This window comes from Primulina eburnea, chromosome 8, assembly GCF_022965805.1.
Source record: "Primulina eburnea isolate SZY01 chromosome 8, ASM2296580v1, whole genome shotgun sequence".
NCBI lineage: Eukaryota > Viridiplantae > Streptophyta > Magnoliopsida > Lamiales > Gesneriaceae > Primulina > Primulina eburnea.
In genome coordinates, this window is record NC_133108.1 from 1,335,661 (window position 1) to 1,351,119 (window position 15,459).

General features: G+C 36.5%; 3 protein-coding genes across 3 annotated transcripts; 1 reads left to right on the forward strand and 2 right to left on the reverse strand.

Annotated features, from left to right (window-relative positions):
* Positions 1–520: 520 nt before the first annotated feature.
* On the forward strand, positions 521–2,417 carry LOC140838242 (cyclin-D3-3-like). The gene is made up of 4 exons (XM_073204409.1): positions 521–1,266; positions 1,382–1,583; positions 1,753–1,883; positions 1,975–2,417. Exons 1-4 carry the CDS (start codon positions 766–768, stop codon positions 2,242–2,244), a joined length of 1,104 nt encoding a protein of 367 aa, XP_073060510.1. The 5' UTR covers positions 521–765; the 3' UTR covers positions 2,245–2,417.
* Positions 2,418–7,033: 4,616 nt separating this feature from the next.
* LOC140838243 (probable LRR receptor-like serine/threonine-protein kinase At4g37250) lies at positions 7,034–10,284 on the reverse strand. Its single transcript, XM_073204410.1, has 2 exons — positions 8,469–10,284; positions 7,034–7,851 (listed from the first exon to the last, which is right to left on the reverse strand). The coding sequence occupies exons 1-2, from the start codon at positions 10,060–10,062 to the stop codon at positions 7,148–7,150; spliced, it is 2,298 nt and encodes a 765-aa protein (XP_073060511.1). The 5' UTR covers positions 10,063–10,284; the 3' UTR covers positions 7,034–7,147.
* A 2,941-nt stretch (positions 10,285–13,225) lies between these two features.
* Positions 13,226–15,126, reverse strand: LOC140838245 (D-amino-acid oxidase). The gene is made up of 2 exons (XM_073204411.1): positions 14,005–15,126; positions 13,226–13,746 (listed from the first exon to the last, which is right to left on the reverse strand). The coding sequence occupies exons 1-2, from the start codon at positions 14,981–14,983 to the stop codon at positions 13,373–13,375; spliced, it is 1,353 nt and encodes a 450-aa protein (XP_073060512.1). The 5' UTR covers positions 14,984–15,126; the 3' UTR covers positions 13,226–13,372.
* Between the last annotated feature and the right edge of the window lie 333 nt (positions 15,127–15,459).

Genomic DNA, 15,459 nt, shown 5'->3' on the forward strand with positions numbered 1-15,459 from the left:
CAAATGCCCGTGGATAAGCAAAGATTTTTTCTTTGGGAAAAAAAACTTATAAGATTATTATATTGTCCATTCTTCAAAGTGAAAAACTAATTATCTAAACACAAATTAAATATAAAACTTTAATGTTTATTTTATTGGAACGACCATCATACCATGAAATAGACACTTAATTGATGAAAACATGAGATAAAAACACATCTTATTAGATGTATAGGGTATTAAGTCACTTTTAGCTCTTTTAATTTGTTATTATTCGATCAAGCTAGCATAAAAAAAAACAACTCAAAATTCATTGGGTTCGAGTTGGCACAAATTTTTTATATTTAATTATTGTTGGTTTTAAATTAAACTATTATATAATATATTTTTTTAGAAAAAACTTATGAATAAGTTAAATGACTTGACTGGCCACCTTCAACAAAATAATTGGGCCGAATTTAATTAACCAAATTGAATTAATTTGGACTTAGCATTAGTGTGGTTAGTGAGCATTAATCCAAAATTTAATTTCAAAAGATTTGTTAAACAAAAAGTGGGGAAAAAGGACAGGCGTGGAGGGTGGCTCAGATAAAAGCCCTCTCTGCATTCTTCTTTAGGTAGCCCCCAACGCTCTACCTCTTACGCCCTCCTCTCTTTCCTGCATCGTAGGGAGGGAAAAAAGGGCAAACCGGGGTAAATCATACGTAAGAAGATATGATTCAGAGCTCAAGATTGAATCTTTAAAGATTATGAGCAGATGCTCATGTGTTTTCTTCTTTGAAGAAGATGGTTTCTCATATTCAAGAACAAGAATCCCTTCCCTACAATTCAATATTTGATGCCCTTTACTGCGAAGAAGAGCGTCTTGACGAAGATTCGAGCATCGGGTTTGGCTTTAAAGATCCAGAAGTCGAGGATTTTCGCGAGATTTGCGAAAAGACCCCCATTTTTCTGTTTGAGCATGACCTTTTCTGGGAGGATGACGAGGTTTTGAGCCTTTTGTCTAAGGAGAAAACACAAGACCGTCTGAGTTTTGAAGAAATTAATGTAGATGAGTGTTTAAAAATTGTGAGACACGATGCCATTGTATGGATTTTGAAGGTGATTTCCCACTATGGATTCAATGCCCTGACTGCTGCTTTAGCTGTGAACTACTATGATAGATTTGCTACTAGCCCTTGCTTTCAGAAGGATAAACCATGGATGTGCCAGTTGGTTGCTGTGGCATGTGTGTCTTTGGCAGCAAAGGTGGAAGAGACTCAAGTGCCTTTATTGATAGACTTTCAAGTATGTTTTTCCATTACCATTTCATTATTTGTGCGTCTTCATTGCAGGTGTTTGTCTAAGTGGCTCGCCGATTTGACTGTGTTGTTATTGGCTTTTGTTTGTGAGCGTGTTTTAGGTAGAAGACTCAAAGTATCTGTTCGAGGCCAAGACTATTCAGAGAATGGAACTCTTGGTACTTTCTAAACTTCAATGGAAGATGAATCCCGTGACACCGATCCCATACTTTGATCACTTTATGAGGAGACTTGGATCGCTACTTAATCCACATTGGGAGTTTTTGGGGAGGTGTGAGAGTTTGATTCTCTCTATAATCACCGGTATGTATATCGAATAATTTTGTTATAAACATATCATCACTTCGTTGGATTGTAGATATATGCCAAACTTCTAACGTGTATTGATGAGTATCTCTGTCTCGTTCTTTGGTTATTTTTTGTGAATTTTGGATCAACTTCTAATGTCATCTAGTTATGTACTCTATCACAGATTTTAGTCTCCTACGATATCTTCCTTCTGTTGTTGCTGCCGCTACAATGATGTATGTTATTAGAGATATCGGGCCTTGTAAAGAGACGGAACTCCATCATCACTTTGTGAGTGTGCTTAAAACTAGCAAGGTTAGCTATACTCTTGGGTGACTATATTTTGTACTCGCCTTTAATAATGAATGTTATGAGACATTAATTCTTGATTATGGATTATAAACAGGAAAAAGTTGATGAATGCCATAAACTTATCATGGAGATAATGGATGATCATGGCATTAAGCTGCGTTCTAAACGTAAAAACGAGTCCATACCAAGCAGTCCAAGCGGTGTAGTTGATGCTTATTTTAGCTCAGATAGCTCTAATGATTCTTGGGCCTTTTCATCATCTGTGTCATCATCACCAGAGCCATCGTTAAAGAGGAGGAGAGCTCAGGATCAGCACATGAAATTGGCTCCTCACGGACTACACTCTGGTTTCTTATTAATCTGATATTAGCAGTGGTACTTCGTGAGAACTCTTTCAATATGTTTTCTATCATAATCCAAATCAATTATGCAACGTTTAATCTGTTTCTTGCCAATTTGGCGATGGACCGGACTCAGATTTATGATGACTATTATGCCTTTAATATATTTGATCGGGGTGGAGAGTTATATCTGAGAGATGCTATTAGAGTTTCATTGTCGGCTGTGAGTAATATCAGTGTCATCACAATTCAAAACCATTTTTTGCGAAGCATAAGGCCTAATAATACTATATGTTTGATCAGGAATCAGTGACAGGGATGACTGATGAGTGTCCCATGTCTTTGGTTGTTTTTGAAAAAGGATGAATTCTTGAATTCAGAAAAGTTTCCCATGTATGACAGGTTGGCAATCTGGGTCGACTTGATTTATTCACCATAAAATGTATTTTTTAAAAAAATATATATTAAATTGTATTATTGTCGAGTGTATAAACATACTATTTTGTGTAAAAAGTTTGTATATTAATTTTATATGCGGAGTTATGTTCATGAAGGCACGAAAAGATTATCTGCAGTGAGATCTAAGTTGCTGTATGATAGGGATTTTTTGTGCTCGGTTACTGACAAGAAAACCCCCCTCGTGACAATAATCCAATGTGAAAATTATGAATTTTTAATAGCTTAGTTTGGTTTCATTGTATTTGGAATCTAGGAAAACTAACAAGATTCTCAGCATACTTTTCTTCATTGGACTTGTTTAGTTTTCTTGGTTTTTGCTTAATGTGAAACATACTATTATTTTCAATACAAATCTATTTTAAAAATTTTCATCAAATAAAATTTTAATTGTAGGAAAATGCATCAATGTTCTACAGTGGGGCAGATTATGTGAATAACAAACATAGGGAACACTTGACTATCATTGCGTCAATTATTATAAAATCTTGTACTTGTCTAATTGACTTGCGTAGTTTATATTTATGTATATTTGTCGGATAAGTGTTAACAATGTAAGTACGTGAAGAAAAAATTATGGCAGGAAATTATGACCAATAAACCAACTCGCAACTGTGTGTTTTCTTTATTGCAATACGTTAGAGATAATTGTTGGAAATTATGGCCAATACTCTTTCGGACCTAACAGGAGCAAGTAGAATTCTTAATATGGGTAAACAATATAATCCAGTTGAGGATGCTCGCCAACTGCTGAGTAAACCAACCACACATGATGTTTCAATGTGCGATCATGTGGATGGGCCTCGTACGGAGATCCTTCGTGCGGTCAAGTTTACCTTTTTTATGTGTATTTTTAGAAAATGGAAGCCAAAAAAAAAATAAAAAAAATTGGCCGCTTTTTAAATATTAATAAATTAACAACGATTTTAAATTTAAAAATATTAACAAATCCAAATAATAATAATAAATCAGAAATATATGGGAAAATAATTTAAAATATCCTAATTATATTCATGTGGTAATTTTGTTAATTACCACAAATTTCAAATGGACTTAATTGAAAATATTTAAAATTTATATGAAAATGCGTAGTGCAATTCAGCAACTTTATAATAACTGTCAATATTAAATATGTGTATTTTGTTTTTTCAATTATATGTAATTTTAATTATGCGAAATTAAATTTTTTTATTATGTGTAATTTTAATTTTATTTCAAAAAAATTTGTTTTAAAAATACAAAATTATTTAACTGAATAAAAATTCATATTTCAACATCATCTCTACAACTTTATCTCATCACTACAAAACCATAAAATAATATATCAACGTTGATATCACCATAAGATAAAGACAAAAACTCGTGTGAAATGGTCTCACGGGTCGTATTTTTGAAACAAATCTTTTATTTGAGTCATCCATGAAAAAATATTATTTTTTCTGTTAAAAGTATTACTTTTTATTGTGAATCTTGATAAGATTGACTCATCTCATATATTAAGATCCGTGAAATAATCTCACATGAAACTCACTCTAACATAAAATTAATTAATAGAGTTGATCTAAACTTGAACGTACTATTAAATCGTGTGTGACGTTGTCTTCTCCCCTAGGACTAGTAGTCCACAGGACAATTGATGGAGGAGGTGTAACATAATCATGGTTACCATCGTGCATTGGGGGACTAATTTTTCAAGAAATATGGATGAATTAATCATTGATAATTATTCAATTATTATTTCAAGTAGTCTAATAATTGTTGATATAACCAATAAATGAAATTAATGGCGACAATTTCGATAAATTATCAGAGGTGACAAAATAAATTAGTAACCGTGATTGATTTAATAATAATTTAGCATATGGTAGAATCATGTAGTTCAATATTGATTATAGGCATTTATAAAATCTTAAAAGCAGTATTAAAAGCACTCTACAATAATATGTCCACGATTGATATGATACAGCAAGGAATGTGGATGGAAAAACATTGGAAGCTTTTTTGATATGCAAAAACTTGTGTGACACGGTTTCACGAGTCGTATTTTGTGAGATGAATATCTTATTTGGGTCATCCATGAAAAAAATATTATTTTTATACTAAGAGTATTATTTTTATTGTGAATAAAGATTCGTGAGACTGTCTCACAAGAGACCAACTCTGATAAATTTTTAAAATTTTGGAATATTTGGTGGGTTTTTTAGAAAAATGGAATAAAACTTAATTGTTTTGTGTTTGGTTGTATTCGAAAGAGGGGGGATGGTTATATGCACAACTTATGGTATAGTTAAATTTCTTTGTTGAAATTAATAGTAAAAGTTGTGAAAATGGGAACGAAATTTTGTCGGGAAGATTTTTTTTTAGATTCGAGTAACTTTTTCATTATTTTTAAAAGTTGGGAGGATTTTTTTAGATTCGGGTAAATTTCTTATGTTTTTTTCTTAAAATATAAAATAATAATTTTATATTTGGGTGTGGAAAATATCTTGTATTTGGTGATTGATGAGATTGGGCATCAAATGATTGCTGAACTTTTCAATGGTACAGGCTGCACGATCTATTGAATTGGGCCAGCCCAATAATTCGTTTATAATTTGTTGATGACCTAAAACACAATTTGCATAAGGATATGGGATGAAAATAAGAAGTGAATAAGCTACGTCTTTAGGTTTTAAAACAAAAGATGTTAAATCTTTCCCAAAAAAAAAAAGAAGAAAAGACGTTAAATTACTCGGGCCAATAACTTTTTGTATACAATTTCCAGCATGATTCATTTTTTTATTCAATTTTTTCACATTCAAAAACGAGGTCGATTCTGCAACACCAATCATTTCCTAAACAATCAGTGCATAAAGTTGTCTCCCTAATCAGAACGATCCAACAATGGATGAAATGCCTGATCAGAACGATCCAACAACAGTACAACTATAATCTTTTAAATTATGTAACAACTTAAATATCATTTTTTTATTGCTCCACCAAACAGATACGATTATTACACTAGACAGTTATATCCCGTCAAGCATCTCTGTAAAATTTTGTTGACGAAATTGTTAAAATTTAACGTGCCTTAACATATAATTTGTCGCAGACCAAGTTATCAGTGTTCAGCAAATATAATTGTTGTCTCGAAATAGTATGCACAAATTTCGTTTTTATCGGCAATACTTGTTTCTAGGAAAAAAAATTGAGAATAAAATCATGAAAACATTATTAAAATACAGAATCGTTATTATTTCATCACTTTATGTCCACTCGAGTTTTTAAATTTAGTAATATTCTAACATTGGAGTAGGTAGCTGAATGCAGGAAAATTTTGTTCGATACAAGGAATTCAACGGCAAAATTAGACACGCCCTATTTGACAAATGATTGATTTTTTATGATGATATTTTTCAATTATCACGGGCGTAAAAGCGTCGTAATCCAAGCTCAATTGGAGTATAATTAAGGAGATTAATGGATTAATTAAGATCTAAGGTCAAATATCAAATTAGAACTTAAATAATATATGTATGGTCGCCATTCTTGTTCTAAGAAACCTTAGGCTAAGTTCATTAATCAGACCATGATGCATTAACAGAAGAATAGCGGTTGCAATTATTTTGATTGCTGTTCACTAACAATATGTAAATTACAATAGGACAATGACACAAACTTGTGTGAGATGGTCTCATGGATCGTATTTTGTGAGACAGATATATTATTTGGGTCATCAATGAAAAAATATTACTTTTTATGCTAAAAGTGTTAATTTTTAGTGTGAATATCTGTAGGGTTGACCCGTTTGATAAATAAGGATTCGTGAGACGATCTCACAAGAGATCTATTCTAAGACAATTTGATTAAAATATTTTTAAAAATAAATAGGCGTGTGTTAATTAATTAAAGAAATACCTTAAAATGGGACAATTTAACTAAAAGTATTCATTCAAAAAGGAGTGGATCTCATGTGAGACCGTCTCACGGATCATAATCTGTGAGACGGGTCAACCCTACCCATGTTCATAATAAAAAGTAATACTCTTAGTATAAAAAATAATACTTTTTCATGGGTGACCCAAATAAGAGATCTGTCTCACAAATACGACCCGTGAGACCGTCTCACACAAGTTTTCCCTTCAAAAAGTTACAAGGGTGTATCATTTTAGGCAAAAACTTGTGTGAGACGATCTCACGAGTCAAATTTGTGAGATTGATCTCTTATTTGGGTTATTAATGAAAAAGTATAATTTTTTATGCTAAGAGTATTATTTTTTATTGTGAATATAAGTAGGGTTCTCACAGATTAATATCGGTGAGACGGTCTCACATGAGATCCAATCATCATTTTAAGATTGAAACAAACCACCTAACACAAAATTTCCACATATTTTGTTTGAGACAATAAGCAAGTCAATGATTTTTCTTCCGAGGTCATATAATATAATATTAAAATTATACTTACATATTTGGGTAATTTTATTTATATCACAATTGGACATAAGTGTAAGGTGGAGAAGATGACAAGGATTCAATCTTTTCAATTGATTGGAGGACTTCTTTCATTGATGGTCTTTTTTGTGGCACACTGCATATGCAACTACACCCTAATTTGAGTAGTGCCAACAAAGTTTCCTCTTTCCCCTCCACGTCAGCTCGTATTGCCACGTCAGTCATCCTCAAAATCTTGCTCCTGTCTTCATCTGCTGACGTTAAAGATCCGATGGCTAAGACGGGAAGGGTTTCATCCGATATGATGGATTTTCCGGTCAACAATTCGAGTAACACAACACCAAATGCAAAAACGTCCCATTTTGAATTGGGTTTGAGACTTCGAAGAGATTCTGGTGCGTGATAGGGAGAAATTCCGATCAAGCTCGGGCTTCGGCTTGGAGTAGGCCCGGTGGTTGTGTGATCGAGGATACTATCCTTGGAGGCTGTGGATCGTTTGCTACCGAAGTTTCGAGCTGATCCGCCGGCCTTGGAACTGTGGTCACCGGCGGTGACGAGCCTTTCCAGGCCGAAGTCTCCTATCTTGGGCTCCATTCCTGGGCCCAACAGAATATTGCTGGGCTTCAAGTTCCCATGCACGTGTTTCTTCTCGTGGATGTAACAAAGCCCACGGGCTACACCTTTTGCTATCTTGACCCGTATTTCCCACGGTAAAGGACAAGGGGAGGAGCCAGCTTTTCCTGCACAAACGAAACCCAGCAAAGCGCATGTTAGACTCCATAAATATCCTATTCGTCTAGGGCCAGGCCTTCTGCTAGCAAAATGGATAATGCTGACTTCGTTGTCAGGCGCAGTTAGCTAACGATTCTCCTTTAAAGGACAGCAATACACAGTTGACTTCCAAATTCTCATGTTTCACTGTTCCGTTCAAAATCTTTAGCATTTGTTCCCATGCAAAAATTATAAAGTTAATATCTTTCATGTTAAATTCTTGTCCTTTCAAATAAATGGCTTCTTTCATTCAATAATTCATCAAATTTAATTTTATATCAAATCATTACATGTAGAATACTGAATATATTTTCATAAAAAAAGAGTTCAAAGATAAAAAAAATCGACGTATAATTAGATATTTTGAATTCTATCCAGAGTCTATCCGACGAAAAAATTACAAAATTTTAAACGGATATAAACTCTATCAGCTATTTCTTTGATTAAATTAGCGGGTCTTCACATAGACGATCTTGCCCGATAATTGTTGGAGAAATCAAGTCAAGTGTACCAAAATTAGACAAAATATTACTAAACACCAAATTACCAAAAAATATAATTAAAAGCCAGAAGACTGAGAACTTACTGTAGCGGGCATTAGCGAGGCTACCGTTGGGCACAAAATCATAAATAATCAGCTTCTCATCTTCACCCCAATAGAAGCCTCGAATTCGAATCAAGTTCGGGTGCACCAATTTCGCCATTACTCGAATCTGATTCTCGAAATCCCTGAATCGCTCCACGCCACTCTCACCGATTCTTCTCACTGCCAACGTTGTACCATCTTCAAGCACCGCTTTGTACACTATGCTAGAACCCGAGGCGCCTAAAATATAAGCCGAGGCCTTTAGCAATGTCTCCAATTCCAGGTCCTTTTCTCCGTCGACAGTTACAAGGGACCCTTTTTTCTGTTCTTTCGGGACGTGGATTTCGCGATTCTTGACCGCATTTTCGGTGTCTGTAGTGAAGGAAGTCGTGATTTCTGACGATGTTTCAGCTTCATCTTCGGCGGCGGCGCCCTGTCTCTGTTTCTTTGAGCAAGTCCATGTTCTTAGACAGTGGTGTTGGTTTGAGGGTGTTGCACAGGATGCCCAATCGAATTGATCTTTCGCAATTTCTGTCTCTTTTTTTATTGTATGATCTTTGTTTTTCTTTTTCTTCAGATGATAAATGTAGAGGAAGATTAGAATGAGGAATCCCATTCCGGCGACGTCCCCGATGATGATTCCCAGAATTTTCCCGGTCCCGAGCCCGGTTCGCTTTCCTGTAGATGGAGCTGGACCTGGGGCAGTGTCCGGGTCGGTCGGTAAGGCAGCGATTGCTGGCGGAGATTCCCGTGCCGCAGAAGAATCAAGATGTGTTGCAACCGAAGATTGAACCGAGCAGAGATTGCTTAATGGCTTCCCGCATAATTTCGGGTTGCCGGAGTAGGATTTGACGTCTTGGCCCAAGAAAATATTAGAATTCGGAACCGGGCCTGAAAAATCATTGAACGACAGATCTATGGTTGCATTTGTGGGGATTTTGGCCGCAAATTCCGGCGGGATTTCACCGGAGAGTCTGTTAATCGAAACGTTGAAATACGAAACTTTAGTGCCACCAAAATCTGGAGGCAAAGATCCGTTGATCAAATTGCAAGACACGTCTAAACTCTGAACTGAATTAAACCCACCAGGCAGTGAACCAGAAATCGAATTGTTCTTCAAAGAAATCAAAGTTAAATTCTGAAGAGCTGTCAAATTTTGTGGCAGTTGACCTGAAATGTTATTGTTCGAAAAATCAAGAACCTGAAGCTCTGAAGCAACGAACAGAGAGGAAGGAATAGGACCGGTAATGACATTTCCAGAGAGATCAAGATGTCTGAGATGTTCGATCATTCCAAGATTTGAAGGGATTGAACCCAAAAGCCCGGAACCCCGGAGTATCATGCCCGTAACCCGGAAATAAGCTTCCTCAGAGCCAGAAGTCCCACAGTTTACTCCATTCCACGAACATGGCGTCTCATCATTTTCATCCCAGTTCTTCAAAACTCCAAACGGATCACTCAAGATACCGTTTTTAAAAGATAGCAAAAGAAGCCCGTCAGTGTTCAGCCCGAAAGATTGAGCTTGAAGCATGAAAAAGAACACGAGATTCCTCCATCTCCATAAATGTAGTGTACCAAAACTTTTGGTGCCCATTATTTATCACTACATCGTCTCTGCTGAGCTAGAACTAGAGGAATTGAGCGGGAATTGGAGGCATAGAGAGTGTAAGTAACGATATAGAGACTAAATAACTGGTATTTATGATGCAGAAGGGGGGCGGCCTTGTGAAAGGAGCTTCGCGTGAAAGAGAGAGAATCCATGCATTGAAAAGGAAGAGTCACAGCTCATGTAATAAAAAGTCCAAATTTCTTCACCAAATTAAAACACCTTTGATGGTATTGTTATTTAAAGGAAAAAATGGTATTTCCATAAGGCTACGTTTGGTTGAAGGATAGAGTAAACTAATGATTAGTACGTAAATGATAAAGAAAATGATTGTGATAGGATTGTAATATATGGTGTAAAATAATATTATGTTTGATAAGATTTTTAAGTGTAGGATTATTTTGAATTTTTTGATGAAAAGACGAATTTGCCCTTCCCCTTCGCGACGGCGACAGTGGCGGTGGTGGCCGGCGGTCGGGCGGAAATGGTCTGCCGGAAAAGGTCGGCGGGTGAGAGGGCCTGAAACGTCGCTATTAGCGACGGATTTGCCGGAAATGGTCTGCCGGAAATGGTCTTGCGACGGATTTACCGTCGCCGATCTTGTTTAGATCGGCGACAATTTCTGAAAAACCGTTGCTATTAGCGACGGTTTTTGAGAAAACCGTGGTTAGTAGCGACGGTTTTTGAGAAAACCGTCGCTATTTGGGACAGATTTTTACAAACCGTCGCTAACTTGAGTTTGAATTTAGGAGAAGGGTAAAAATGGAAAAATAGGAGGTATTAAGAGTGGGATAATTTATCACACCTAAATTGTCAGTATTATTTGTCCAACAAATAGTAGCTACAGTGCGGGCTTTTCAATTTTATCACGGGCCCTCGTATTTCCTAAAAATCCAACCAAACGGGTGATTAGCCGGGATAAAATAATCTATCCCGGCTAATCACCCGAACCAAACGCAGCCTAAATAAATTATGACCCTATTAATTTTATTTTTCTTTTACTACAATTATATTCCATTTGACTGCATATTTTCTTTCTTTGATCATAAAAATTATATGAATAGTATAATAAAAATGTGAAATGATATCTATTTCAAATCAACAGTAATTAATCAATACAAACTGTGATAACTCTGGCAAAACAGATTTTTTTTAAATTTTTTAAGGCTGCGTTTGGTTCGGGTGATTAGCCGGGATAGATTATTTTATCCCGGCTAATCACCCGTTTGGTTGGATTTTTAGGAAATACGAGGGCCCGTGATAAAATTGAAAAGCCCGCACTGTAGCTACTATTTGTTGGACAAATAATACTGACAATTTAGGTGTGATAAATTATCCCACTCTTAATACCTCCTATTTTTCCATTTTTACCCTTCTCCTAAATTCAAACTCAAGTTAGCGACGGTTTGTAAAAATCTGTCCCAAATAGCGACGGTTTTCTCAAAAACCGTCGCTAATAACCACGGTTTTCTCAAAAACCGTCGCTAATAGCAACGGTTTTTCAGAAATTGTCGCCGATCTAAACAAGATCGGCGACGGTAAATCCGTCGCAAGACCATTTCCGGCAGACCATTTCCGGCAAATCCGTCGCTAATAGCGACGTTTCAGGCCCTCTCACCCGCCGACCTTTTCCGGCAGACCATTTCCGCCCGACCGCCGGCCACCACCGCCACTGTCGCCGTCGCGAAGGGGAAGGGCAAATTCGTCTTTTCATCAAAAAATTCAAAATAATCCTACACTTAAAAATCTTATCAAACATAATATTATTTTACACCATATATTACAATCCTATCACAATCATTTTCTTTATCATTTACGTACTAATCATTAGTTTACTCTATCCTTCAACCAAACGTAGCCTAAGGAAACAATCCATAAGACCTTAGTCAAGTTGTCATTTTTATCCAATTATTTCTTATTTCGATATTTTTTTATATTTCAAGCTCAAAACACAAATCATATAGAAATAACTGATATATTTGAAAATTTTCATATTAATTAGTTCATGTGGAAAATACTGGATTTTATTGACTGTTTGGAAATGCATATCCAAAATATTGAAATAGCAAAACCTACTAATATTTTTTAAAAAAAAAATGCAAACGATCCATACAAAAACTAAGACGACTTTCCTAGGCCGTGAATGCATGGTTCGATGTGGTTCATCCTTAATATTAACAAACAGGTCCCAGCTCGAAAGTTGTTTCTTGTGCTTGGTCGTGATTCGGATTGCAATAAAGCAAAGCATAAAATTAATCTTTTTTATTTGAGTTGACTAAAGTAAAAAAGAAAAAGAAAAAGACTTTTTAATGTCGGGTTGCCATTTTGTGACCAATTATTATATTCCCAGAATCTTGCACTCACCTTTTTCGTTTTTTTTTTAAAAAAAAAATCCCAAGTTATTGAGTAAAAATTGTATTGTGCTGAAATCTCATGTTCGTTTAATTGACCCAAAAATTATATTATTATGGTTACATACTTATGTCTCATACAATTGAAGAGATAAAATCGTAAAGGGTTGTAAACTTTGACGATTATATTTCTTTAGAATTTAAATTAACTATTTTTCGAAATAATTAAAGCGAGACAAAGTATGAATAATTAAATATTGGTGGGATCATTATTCCAGAATCCCACTGGCTATTGCTCTCAACCCGTCACCGTAGGATCCTTAAATGTGACAAAGAAACAGAAGTAACATGTCATCTGCTCTAAGAAAAATAAATAGTTTCGAGAGAAATTTTGAATTTTGGAGAATTATTTATAAAATTCCGGCAATTTATATATCTAGGCAGAATGTTAGGTTACATATTTAGATCGAAGTATTTACCCAAATGAAAAGGCAATTAAGATAAATACTACAGGTTGGTATGTTGTCACAAATTAAACTGTAAATAAATGTCAATATACTAGCTAGACTCCATTTTAGCAATTGCTTGAATTGACATGCTTCACGTAAACTAATATCTTGTGACCTAACAAGGCAAGTAGCCTTCTATTTAAGTCCTAGAATTCATTTCATATGAAAGCGTGACATGTTATCAACCACTATGAAATTAATTAATATTTGACAAGTGCGTTTGGATAGTTATTTGAAATCCAGTTATGATAAATTGGATATTCACCACCTATTTTATGATAGGACACTTGATAAACATCCAGTTACTGCAGTTTGCCGTGTAGAAAAGGCCATCAAGAACCAAACTCGTGGTGGTCAAAATATGTATCCAAAAAAACAAGAAATACCAGGAATTTATGGCACACACAAACCTATAATCAATTTGTATAACCTCATCCATCATCTCTTTCCACGAAGGAACCTGGCGGGGCTAAACTGTTGAATATCAACGATGGTCGCGCGACCATCGAGTACTAGCTCGGCCACCGCTGCACCGGTGGCAGGACCGTTCAAAATCCCCCAACAACTATGCCCCGTCGTCACATAACATCCCTTTACGCCAGGAACTTCACCAATAACTGGGACACTGTCATCTGTACATGGCAGAAAGCAAGCTTGTTCGGCTTTCACCACAGCTTCCCCCTCCACTAAGTGGCTCGACACGCTACTTGCCACGGTTTTTAGGACTCGTATTGATTCGGGCACAGCGGTTACCTGCTCCGGATCATCTGGTACCTCTGCTTCGGCTGACATCCCGCATATGTACACCTCTCCTGTAAGTCATTCAAGGAGTTGTACAATGTCAAATGTTTCTTGATTGCAATGGTACCACAAACACATGCTTGTAAGCTGTAACAAACGCTACCATCACCGAAGAAATTATTTCTTGCTGTGTCAACCCATAAAATGTTATATCATCGATATATATATAAAAAATTACTGAATACCAAAATAGTGAAACAACATACGCCACAGGACTTTTCAAAGTTTCATACACATTCACAGTTCGTATTTTTAGAGGGGATGAGTACCTGTAGGACGTGGATACACCTCAGGATCCATGGGCTTTCCTCCTTGGGCCGGATAGTAGCTCAAAAACAAAGCATGGGGAGTGATATCATCAGGATTCTTGGGCTCCAAAATAATGCTATGGGCTTTAAGCCCATACACTCGAAATAAGGTGCTCAAAAGTGAAAACTTCCCAGTCCAAGGGCCAAGTGCCAACACCACTGCATCCGCCTCAATCTCCCCGCCGTCCTCCAAAACCACCGCCTTTACTTCCCCCTCCGATGTACTCACCGCTTCCAATTTTTTTATTACCACCTTCATCCCATACTCCTCCACTGCTTTGGACACCAGCGTCTTCGTAAACAGCTGTGGATGCACTTGGGCCGTCGTCTCCACAGTCCCGATTGTTCTCGGGCCTTTAGCCGGCCCATCAACCCAAGACGGAACATCGCGGCCAGGTTTTCTGTTCGATTTCTCCGACGATGATGTAGATTCGGTAACCGAGAGGCTGAGAGTGGTAACGGGGCGATAACCATACAATTCCGCGCCATTGAGCTCTTGGGCGAGTGAACGGTGAAGATTGAAGCTGGCGCGTGCAAGAGAACCGACGGACCCACCGTCGCACCAGTCCAGGGCAAGGAATCCGCCGGCCTTCCCGGAGGCAGCACAGGCGATCGAGGATTTTTCGACCAGTGTGACGGCGGCGCCCATTTTAGATAGGAAATATGCTGTGCAAACACCAATGACTCCGCCGCCGCAGACCACAACCTTTTTTGGGGCAATTTGATCGTCCATAGATGGTGGTGCCGATGAAGAGCAGCGGATCGCTAGCTTAATCGGGTGGAATACGGGCTTTCGGATTCGGGTTGGATGTCTCTGGAAAGTGAAGCGTAGTTCTGATGTAGTAATTGTTATCATCTTTATTTTGTATTTATTATAAGAATATAATACACACACACACACAGAGATGGTGTTGTAATGGAGTAATGGACAGATGCTCATGAAATAAATAAATGAAAATAAAATAATACACGACACACAGAATTACACATATTTGAAAGTTTTTCATTTTCTTTTCTTTTTTAAAATCAACTTTCGTCTCGTTTTATTGAATTTTTAGTGGTATCAATTTTGGGTGAAATTAAGATCAGTTACAGAAGGTTACAACTTTTAATCTTGATGAGAAATTTTATTATCGATTTCTTACAAAAACATATATGATGAATTTCTGTATTTTATAGTACAATTGATTAACAAATTACATTTAAATTTAACCTGCCAAACATACTCTAATTCCTCACCCAATTAGACAAGTCAAAGGGACATGAAAATCGGGGATTTATTTGTCTATTCATAGTTGCAGGTTGAATTAATAACTACAAAGGAGCAACGCCAATTGCAGTGAGGGTAAACGCAACAATTTAAAGATCGTTCCTCCAGGACCACGATGGAGAATTTAGAGCTCGAACAAACTAGAA

What these genes read in the sequence shown, in the direction of transcription:
- LOC140838242 (XM_073204409.1), top strand. Translation starts at nt 766, where the DNA reads ATGGTTTCTCATATTCAAGAACAAGAATCCCTTCCCTACAATTCAATA. An exon ending in CTTTATTGATAGACTTTCAA is followed by an intron (nt 1,267 to 1,381) that starts GTATGTTTTTCC and finishes AGCGTGTTTTAG; the next exon opens with GTAGAAGACTCAAAGTATCT. An exon ending in GTGTGCTTAAAACTAGCAAG is followed by an intron (nt 1,884 to 1,974) that starts GTTAGCTATACT and finishes GATTATAAACAG; the next exon opens with GAAAAAGTTGATGAATGCCA.
- LOC140838243 (XM_073204410.1), bottom strand. Translation starts at nt 10,062, where the DNA reads ATGGGCACCAAAAGTTTTGGTACACTACATTTATGGAGATGGAGGAAT. An exon ending in CCTCGCTAATGCCCGCTACA is followed by an intron (nt 7,852 to 8,468) that starts GTAAGTTCTCAG and finishes TCGTTTGTGCAG; the next exon opens with GAAAAGCTGGCTCCTCCCCT.
- LOC140838245 (XM_073204411.1), bottom strand. Translation starts at nt 14,983, where the DNA reads ATGAGCATCTGTCCATTACTCCATTACAACACCATCTCTGTGTGTGTG. An exon ending in GGTGTATCCACGTCCTACAG is followed by an intron (nt 13,747 to 14,004) that starts GTACTCATCCCC and finishes AATGACTTACAG; the next exon opens with GAGAGGTGTACATATGCGGG.